At 63.3% G+C, this 9,319-nt stretch overlaps 1 protein-coding gene across 1 annotated transcript; it reads left to right on the top strand.

Moving 5' to 3' along the window:
- Nucleotides 1-173: 173 nt before the first annotated feature.
- On the top strand, nt 174-8,900 carry LOC126046751 (dynactin subunit 2-like). Its single transcript, XM_049819557.1, has 14 exons — nt 174-268; nt 1,598-1,666; nt 4,024-4,120; nt 4,232-4,293; nt 6,764-6,862; nt 6,948-7,108; nt 7,221-7,368; nt 7,453-7,518; nt 7,598-7,636; nt 7,761-7,838; nt 7,982-8,053; nt 8,171-8,273; nt 8,401-8,492; nt 8,580-8,900. The coding sequence occupies exons 1-14, from the start codon at nt 233-235 to the stop codon at nt 8,664-8,666; spliced, it is 1,209 nt and encodes a 402-aa protein (XP_049675514.1). The 5' UTR covers nt 174-232; the 3' UTR covers nt 8,667-8,900.
- The last annotated feature ends 419 nt before the right edge of the window (nt 8,901-9,319 follow it).

The raw sequence follows: 9,319 nt of genomic DNA, 5'->3' as shown, positions 1-9,319 counted from the left end.
GCACCGACCCCCCCCCGTTACCGACACCCCCCCCCCCTCCCGGTTACCAACCCCCCCCATTACCGACAACTCCCCCTTACCGACCCCCCGTTACCGCCTCCCCCATTGCCGCCTCCCCCGCGCTTACCGGCACCCCGTTAGCGGCCCACCGTTAATAGCTCCCCCCCCCCCCCCCGTTACCGGCCCGGCCCCCCCCCGCCCCCCCCCCGGTCCCCGTTACCGGCCCCCGGCCATGGCCGACCCCAAATACGCCGACCTGCCCGGCATCGTGAGTGCAGGGCCGGGCCGGGGGGGAACGGGGGGGGGGGGGGGGGGCCCTGGGGGAGAATGAAGGGATTAGGGGGATTTGGGGGGGGCGGTCTGAGGGGGTTTTGAGGAGATTGGGGGGGTTCTGAAGGGATCCAGGGGGTCTGAGGGGATCGGGGGGTCTGAGGAGGTCGAGGGGGGGCCTTGGGGGTCTGAGGGGATCAGGGGGCCTGCGGGAGAATGAGGGGATCAGGGGGATTTGGGGGGGCTGATGGGGTTAGGGGGGGTCTGAGGAGATTCGGGGGGGGTTCTGAGGGGATCCGGGGGGTCTGAGGGGATCAGGGGGAGTTGGGGGGTGGGTCCTGAGGGGTATCGGGGGGGTCTGAGGGGATCACGGGCTCTTGAGGAGATCGAGAGGGGGCCTTGGGGGTCTGAGGGGATCAGGGGGATTTGGCGGGGCTGATGGGGTTAGGGGGGTCTGAGGAGATTGGAGGGAGGGTTCTGAGGGGATCCGGGGGGTCTGAGGGGATCAGGGGGCCTGCGGAAGAATGAGGGGATCAGGGGGATTTGGGGGGGGGATCTGAGGAGGATCGGGGGTGTATGAGGGTGTCACGGGGTCTGAGGAGATTGAGGGGGGAGCCTTAGGGGTCTGAGGGGATCAGGGGGCCTGCAGGAGAATGGGGGGATTTGGGGGGTCTGATGGGGTTAGAGGTGGTCTGAGGAGATTGGAGGGGGGGTTCTGAGGGGATCCAGGGGGTCTGAGGGGATCAGGGGGTCTGCAGGAACTGGGGGGGGGTCTGGGGCAACTGTGGGGATTGATGGGGACTGAGGGGTTTAAGGGGTCTGAGGGGATCGGGGGGGGCTCTAGGTCAGTAAGTGGGGTATTTGGGGAGACTGGGGGGGGCCAGGGGAATAGAAAGTGTTGGAGGGGACACCTGGGGGGGATTGGAGGCATTTGGGGTGTCCGGGGGGATCTGAGGAAGCTGGGGCAGTTAGTGGGGTGACTGAGGAGCTGGGGGGTACTGCGGTCTGTCTGGGGGGCGGACAGGCATCTCTGGGGGGGTTGGGAGTAGTGGGGGTATTTGGGGTGATTGTGGGAATCGGGGTCCCTGTAAGGGCCCAGGGTGTTGGTAGGTGTCAGGGGGACAGAGGCAGTATGTGGGGGGGTTTGGGGACATGAGGGGTGTCCAGAAGGGATGTGGAGTCGGGGGGGGGGGGGAAGGGGGGGCAGCTGCCATGGTTGTCTGTGGGCTGAGGCAATGTCAGAATCTGTTTGGGGGTATTTGATCATAAATGGATAATAAATAGCTGAGGAGAGCTGGGGTTTCACCGGAGCCCGTTTGTGCCTCAGGCCAGGAATGAACCTGACGTCTACGAGACCAGCGATGTGTCCGAGGACGACCAGGCCGACTTCGAGGCGGTAAGGCCTCACCAGGGCCCCATGCCATGGGGTGGGGACGAGCGAGCGAGTGTGCCTGTGCCCCCCCATCCCGCAGCCGTCAGGACCGGCACCGCGGCAGGGAAACAGCTCCTGTCCCTGCACGTGTCCTTGCAGTGCCACATACGTCCGTGTGTCCTTCCCCCAGCAACGTGCCACCCCCATCTGGGCTGCCACACGGTGGCTTTGACGTGGGGTGACACCGAGGGGGCCCCTCCTCGAGGCCGGCACGGCACAAGGGGTGCACCTGGGACGTCACAGTGACCCCCCCGGCTCTGCCGGTGAGGCTGAAAGCTGACGGGTCCTCATGGATCACAGCCCAAATGGCTGCCCAGTCCAGTACGTCCCCTCCCCAGCCCTCACTTCACCAGCACGTGCTCCCAGTTGGGCCGAGCTGGGGAGGGGGCAACCGGGCCTCAGAGGAGAGATACGGCTTTTCCCCACAGTGCAGCCAGCATTTTGGGGGGGACGTGGGATCGGCACAGCCCCACCACGCGTGAGCTGGCGTGGCACCGTGCGCTGCACGCAGGGCAGGGGCACGCCGGGCACCCACCTCCCAATTCTGAGGGGGATAAAGAGATCCCTTGCGAGAGCCAGGGCAGCAAGATGGACTGAAACGGGTTGTTTCTACCCCAAGTTGCCCCCATCAGGCCTTGGTCACGCCGACATGGTGCCCGAGAATAGAGCGGTGCCGCACCAGTGAGTCCCCCCAGTGTTTTCCCTCCCATACGGCCTCACTGCAGGCAGGAGGCAAAGGGCTGACAGAGTTTTAATTGCTGTCGTCTCCTCTCCTGGGAGCCCCTCGCGCAGCTTCGTTGTGTTTCTTGGCTCTCGCGTGCTGAACTGACCTGAGTTTTCCCACCGCTCTTCCCCTCCCTGCTCCCCACCTTGCCTGGACACTAGTTTGCACAAGTAAGCCCGTTCGCTGCTTCTGGTTTGGCATGCCGTTTGGGGTTGATTTTTGCATGCGGTAGATGTGCACGGGGTCCCGTAGCCGCTGCCTGTTGCCGCGTCGCCTGGTCCCAGCTGTGGGTCACCCCACCGGGGGGCAGAGGGGAGGCAGCCGGCAGTGGCTGTGGGTCCCAGGGTATGACGCGGTGCTCCCACCACCCCCCTGCTCTCCCTTGCCTTCTTTGCATCTGCCCTGCCAGACTGCACGTGCTGCCCTCCTCGTCCTTTGGGACCTCCAGTGACCCCCTGACCCCCCCCCCCCACGACAGGTCCTGCAGGGCCAGGCAGGACATGGGCAGGCGAGCGGGGCTGCGCTGAGCCCCCATCCCTGCTGCCAGCACAGCACGGGTCTGGCTGCTAAGCAAGGGACAGCTTTTGCCCCTCCAGTGACTGGCATTGGGGTTTTGCCCCCACCCAGACCCCAACCAATGCCTCCCTTCTACACCTGGGGACCCACCAGACATTGGGCTGCTCCATGGGGGCCCATCCTGCCCCAGGCTCTGCCCACATCTCCTCCCCCCAGGGGAAAAGAAGAGCCGGAGGGAGGTTATCAGAGCAGGGGCTCAGCTGCATCACCCCTGGACTCTGGCCACCCCCTGCTCCCACGCTTTCTCTGGGCACCTTGAGCACCCCTCACGGTGGCCACGACCAGCATGTCCCCGGCTGTCCCCAGCCCCAGCTGCCCCGGCGTGCCTGGCCAAGGGGTCCAGAGCCCACCGCTGCCACCGCTCTCACAGCCACTGCCCCCGCCGCTGCCCTCGCCTCTGCGCCGGTGGCCCCCACGTCCCACGTGGCTCCCGAGCCCTCACACGGGGGCCAGCCCAGCAGCAGCCTTGGCGCAGGGACGTGGGAGACGGCGGGCCATGCATGGGACAAACCTTCTAACGCGATTTTTGTCTCTCTCTCGCCCCTCTCCTCCTAACCTTGCTCTGGCTTTCTCACCTCTGGGAAACGCAAGGAGCTGGTAAGAGCCCGTCCGTCGGCCGCCGTAACCCTGCGCTCTGCTCGCGGGCGCTCGCCGCTGCCTCCCCCCAGCCGGATGACCCCCTCTAACACTGCTAGCGTTGCTCCCGCTGCTCTCACCCCTTCTTGTCCATCCGCAGCGCGCCAGGGCTCCCCAAAAGCGCTTCAGGCCCTGGGGACATGCCACATCCTGGACAGCTCTCGCTGCCCCGGCAGACCCTTTGCTGGGTTCAGTCCCTGCGTGTCAGTCCCTGGGGGCTGCGCCCCTGTCCTGGGGAGGACGGGGCTGCCTTCGTTCCCCCCCATTACTGTCCATCCTTTCCCCAGCGCCGGCCCCAGACGGCCACCGGTGCTGCAGGGAGGCGGCAGCTCTGCCGACAAACCCTCGCGGCTGCCTCGTCCCTGACGCCGAGCGTTGTGTGCAGGAGGAGCTCACCAGCACCAGCGTGGAGCACCTCATCATCAACCCCAACGCCGCATACGAGAAGTTCCGGGACAAGCGTCTGGGCACCAAGGGAGTGGGTGAGCCGGGGGGTTCAGGGAAGGGTGGGCTGTGGGGACCCTGAGCTGACCCCAGGGAGGACACAGCCACCCTGGGTATTTTGGGGTGACACCCTGCTCTTCCTCTTCCAGATTTCTCCGATCGCATCGGCAAGCCCAGGACAACGGGCTACGAGTCTGGGGAGTATGAAATTGTGAGTCCAGAGCACATGAGGATGTGAACCACCCCAGTGCACGGTCCCTCATACCACTCACCCCACAGTGACATTCCTGCCCAGGGCCACAGATCACCCAGAATCACAGAGGGGTGGAGGTGGGAAGGGACCTCTGGACCATCTGGTCCAACCCCCATGCTCAGGCAGGACCACTTAGACCCCCTTGCCCAGGACCATGTCCAGGTGGCTTCTGAATATCAGGGATGGAGACTCCACCGTCTCTCTGGGTAACTTGTGAGAAGAGCTGTGCTCTGTCTTCTTGACACCCTCCATTCAGGTATTGATAAGATCCCCCAAAGCCTTCTCTTGTCCGGGCTGAACAGTCCCAGCTCTCTCAGCCTTTCCTCATAGAAGAGATGCTCCAGCCCTGTCAGCATCTTTGCGGCCCTTTACTGGACTCTCTCCAGTATGTCCATCTCTCTCTCTTCTGTACTGGGGAGCCCAGCACTGGACACAGCAGTCCAGGTGTGGCCTCAGCAGTGCTGAGGAGAGGGGAAGGCTCACCTCCCCTGACCACAACACTCCTAATGCTGCCCAGGACACCGTTAGCCTTCCTTGCTGGATCATGTTTAGCTTGGTGTCCACCGGGACCCCTGGAGCCTTTTCCCACCCCAGCTGGGTGGCCCGAGCATAGACTGGTGCCGGGGGCTGTTCCTCCCCAGGAGCAGGACTTCTCCTTGTTGAGCTCCATGAGGTTCCTGTTGGCCCACCTCTCCAGCCTGTCCCAGGTCCCTCTGGACAGCAGCGCGACCCTCTGGCATCTCAGCCACTCCTCCCAGTGTGGCGTCATCTGCAAACCTAGTGAGGGTTCACCCTTCCCCATCATCCCAATCATTAATGAAGATGTTAAAGAGGATCAGGCCCAGCATTGACCCCTGGGCCACACTGGTTGTACTGGCCTCCAGCTAGACTTTGGGCTGACGATCATCACCCGATGGGCTTTGCTGTTGGGGCAGTTTCAGTCCACCTCACTGCCTGCTCATCCAGCTCAGACTGCGACACCTTCTCTTGGAGGATCTTATGGGAGATTGTGTTGAAGGCTTTTCTGAGGTCCCAGTAGACAATACCCACTGCTCTCTCCTTATTTATCGGGCTGGTCACTTCATTGGAGAAATTGATGAAGTTGGTAGAGCATGACTTCCCCTTGGTGAAGCCATGCTGCTTGCTTTTCATGTTTTTTCTGTCGTTCATGTGCCTGGAAATGGTTTCCAGGAGTAGCTGTTCCATTGCCTTCCCAGGGAAGGTGTGGCTGACCAGCCTATGGTTCCCTGGCTCCTCCTTCTTGCCCTTCTTGAAGGTGGGGGTGACATTGGCATTCCTCCCATCCTCTGGCACTCCTCCTAGTCACCATGACCCATCAAAGATTATGGAGAGTGGCCTTGCAATGCCATCAGACAGATCCCTCAGCCCTTGCAGGTGCATCCCACCTGTGTCCATGCACTTCTGTGTGTCCCGTTTCCTTAAGCGTTCCCTGAGCTGATCCTCTTCCACCAAGTGCACATCTACCTTGTGCCAGCCTTTTCCTGGACGCTGTTACCAGGGATTTCTGATGGCCGGTCGGGCCAGTCGAGACAGAGGTGAAGGTGGCCTTCAGTGCCTCAGCCTGTCCCATGTGGGATGTCCCCAGGTTCCCCACCTCGTTCAGCAGCGGCCCCCCGTTTCCCCCCGCCATCCTTCAGGTACCTGGGTGCTCACAGAAGCCTTTCTTGTTGCCTTGGACATCCCCGGGCAGGTTGAGTTCCAGCTGGGCTTTGGCTTTCCTAACCTCCTCCCTGGCTTCTTGGGCAACGTCCCTCTCCTCTTCCCAGGTTCCCTGTCCCTGCTCCATCTTCTGCCTCCTTCTTTTCTGTGTCCAGGTTTGGCCAGGAGGTCCTGTTCACCCAGACGGCCTCCTGGCTTTTTTGCCTGACAGCCCACCCATTGGGATGGAGCGCTCTGGAGCTTGGAGGAGGTGATCCCTGAATATCAACCAGCTTTCTAGGGCCCCTCTTCCCTCTATTGCCTGATCCCAGGGGACTCTTCCAAGCAGACCTTTGAAGAGGCCAGAGTCTGCTCTCCTGAAGCCCAGGGCTGTGACCCCCCCCACTCCTCCCCACCTTCAGCATCCCGAACTCCACCGTCTCGTGGTCGCTGCAGCCCAGGCTGCCTTTGACCTCCACATTCCCAACAAGCCCCTCCTTGGTGGTGAAGATGAGCTCCAGTGGAGCCCCTCTTCTTGTTGGCTCCTCTGTCACTTGAAGGAGGAGGACATTGTCATCGGTGCCCTTAGGAGCCTCCTGAGCTGTTCGTGTCCTGCTGTGTCGTCCCTCCAGCAGGTCTTTTTGAAGACGGGTGGGCACTGAGGGGAGTTAGGTATCAGCATCCTACCCATCACCCCCTGCCCTAGGTGCCTGGTGCGCGGGCAGGCCTTGACCCCCCGCCTGACCCCCCCCCGTTCCTCTCTCTGCAGCTCGGTGAGGGTCTTGGTGCCAAAGAGACGCCCCAGCAGCGGTACCAGCGGCTGCAGCACGAAGTGCAGGAGCTGGTTAGGGAGGTGGAGCAGATCCAGGTGAGCATCACCCCTCCCCTGGGGACGGGTGGGGAGGCTGTCCCGGGGTGGGGGGTGACACAGCCACCTTTCTTCCCCCCGACAGAGCACGGTGAAGGAGGCAGCAGTGGAGGAGGAGCTGACACCCGTGGCCTTCACCAGGCAGATTGAGGGCCTGAAGCAGCAGCTGGTCTCCAGCCACCTGGAGAAACTTCTGGGTCCTGCAGCAGCCATAGACTTTGCAGATCCCGAAAGTGCCCTGGCCAAGTGAGTGGGGTCCCAGGACCCCTGGGGTCGCAGCTCGGGGAGTGGGGGAAGGATGGCAGCATCCACATGGGGTGGTGCTGGGGCTCCGTGCCTACCTTTGTCCCCTGCCCAGGCGCCTGCTGCAGCAGCTGGAGGCAGCAAAGTGCAGCAAGGCGGCACCAGGGAAGACCCCTGCCAAAGCCCCGGCACTCACCGGAGACTCCGTCGCCATTGAGCTGTTCTGCCAGCCGGAGCAGGACCACTTTGCCCAGACCGCCAAGGTGAGTGTGGAGGGGGGAGACAGATGCTGCACCTGACTGCAAAATGGGGTGTCCTGCCATCTCACCCCCTCACCTCCCCCCCAGATCACAGAGCTGGAAAAGCGGCTGGCGCAGCTGGAGGCGACAGTGCAGTGTGAGCCCGACAGCCAGGTGAGGGGCCGGGGGTGCCTGCCCTGCCACTCTCCTGCCCCCCCATCCTGCCCCACTGATGCAATTTCCTTCCCCACAGAACCCGCTGTTGGTGGGGCCGAAGGGCACCAGCCTTGTGGTGAGTCAGGCAGGGGCTGGGGGCGTGCAGGGTCCCTTTCCCCCACCCTGTGCTCATAGCACTTGGAGGGGGGGCAGCCCCTGGGTGCTGCCGTGTCCCCCCTCACCCTGCTGTCTGTCCCCAGGAGACCGTGCAAGTCCTGCAGGCCAAGGTGAACATCCTGGACATGGCCGTGCTGGACCAAGTGGAAGCCCGGCTGCAGGTGAGGGGGGGTTGGAAGGAGGGAACTGCACGGTGGGTGTCAGGAGGCCATGGGAGAGCCATGGGATGGCAGTGGCCAAGGCCATGAAATTGGGGGTGGGCAGTGCTGGATTTGGAGTCTCACCTCTGCTGCCCCCTCCCCAGAGCGTCCTGGGCAAAGTGAATGAAATAGCGAAGCACAAGGCAACTGTGCAAGATGCTGACACGCAGAGCAAGGTAGGAGCTGGAGGGGAGGCCCCCCGCCAGAGGCAAGCCTGGCATGGTGGGGGACATATGGAGCCCCCACCTCCAGACTGTGCTCACCCCCCCTTCTTGCCCTGGCCCATCCCCCAGATCCACCAGATCTACGAGATGATGCAGCGCTGGGATGGCGTGGCCAGCACCTTGCCCGATGTTGCGCAGAGGCTGGTGACCGTCAGGGACCTGCACGAGCAAGGTGAGGGGCTGGAGGGGATGTTGGGGACAGTGGCATGGTGTCACTGGGAGCATCTCGGGGGGGGGGGGGGGGGTCAGGGGTCATGCTGCTCCCCCCCACCAGCACTGAGCTTTCTCCTCCCTTCCAGCCACGCAGTTCGGGCAGGTCCTCATGCATTTGGACAGCACGCAGCAGGAGATAGCTGGTGCCCTGAAGGACAACACGGTGCTGCTGGCGGAGGTGGGTCCCACCAACACCCGCTGGGGTGGAGTGGGGTCCCCATCCTGCCACCCCTGCTCACCCCCTTCCCCGCTCACACCCCCCCAGGTGCAGAAGACAATGAAAGAAAACTTGGCAGTCGTAGAGGACAGCTTTGCAGACATAGATGCCCGTATCAAACGGCTGCAGAAGTGACGGCACCTTGGAGACCCCTCTGCACCGGGCACCCCTGCCCACCCCTGGGGCCCTGCAACCCCCTGGGTATCGCTCCCTCCCCCCGCAGGTACCAGCCCCTGCTTGTACATACCCTGGCTCTGCCCCCCTGCCCAGCCTGGGGGCTGGAGGGGTCCTCCCCACCCCTCCATTCCCACCTAAGGGGGGAGTGTCTCTGTACTCCCCCCGAATTTACCCCAATAAACAGCTCAGCTCAAAGTGCATCCGTGTCGGGCATCTCCTTTGGGTTGTGGGGCATGAGTGGGGCCCAGCCACCGGGTTTTAAATGCATCTTTTAATGGTACGTGACCATACGAGCCACCCCTGTGCACGGTCCCTTCGGGCCACCACGGATGGCAAGCATGACACTGCTGCAGCCGAGGAGCAGGGCGATGGCGCGGCAATCCATCTGGGCTACGGTCTGTCCGTCCAGCAAGCGGGTGCCCGCTCCGTGCCCCATGTACCTCCAGGGAGAAGCCCCTCGGGTGAGCTCCGGCTGCCCTCGTACACCCTCGGGGTGATGCTCCCACAGAGAGGTCGTGCTCCAGGTGGTCTGCCTGCAGCCGCTCCGGCCTCAGGATGGCTCCTGTCCGCCCCCCCTCCAGCCAGGCTCACTGCGGGTGAGCTGGTGAGAA

The sequence above is a fragment of the Accipiter gentilis genome, chromosome 16 (genome assembly GCF_929443795.1).
Source record: "Accipiter gentilis chromosome 16, bAccGen1.1, whole genome shotgun sequence".
Taxonomy (NCBI): Eukaryota; Metazoa; Chordata; class Aves; order Accipitriformes; family Accipitridae; genus Astur; species Astur gentilis.
This window is presented reverse-complemented; position numbering and strand designations above follow the sequence as displayed.

Coding starts and splice junctions, on each gene's coding strand:
- LOC126046751 (XM_049819557.1), top strand. CDS start 233: ATGGCCGACCCCAAATACGCCGACCTGCCCGGCATC. Junction 1,667..4,023: donor ACCAGGCCGACTTCGAGGCG/GTAAGGCCTCAC, acceptor CGTTGTGTGCAG/GAGGAGCTCACCAGCACCAG. Junction 7,369..7,452: donor ACTTTGCCCAGACCGCCAAG/GTGAGTGTGGAG, acceptor CCTCCCCCCCAG/ATCACAGAGCTGGAAAAGCG.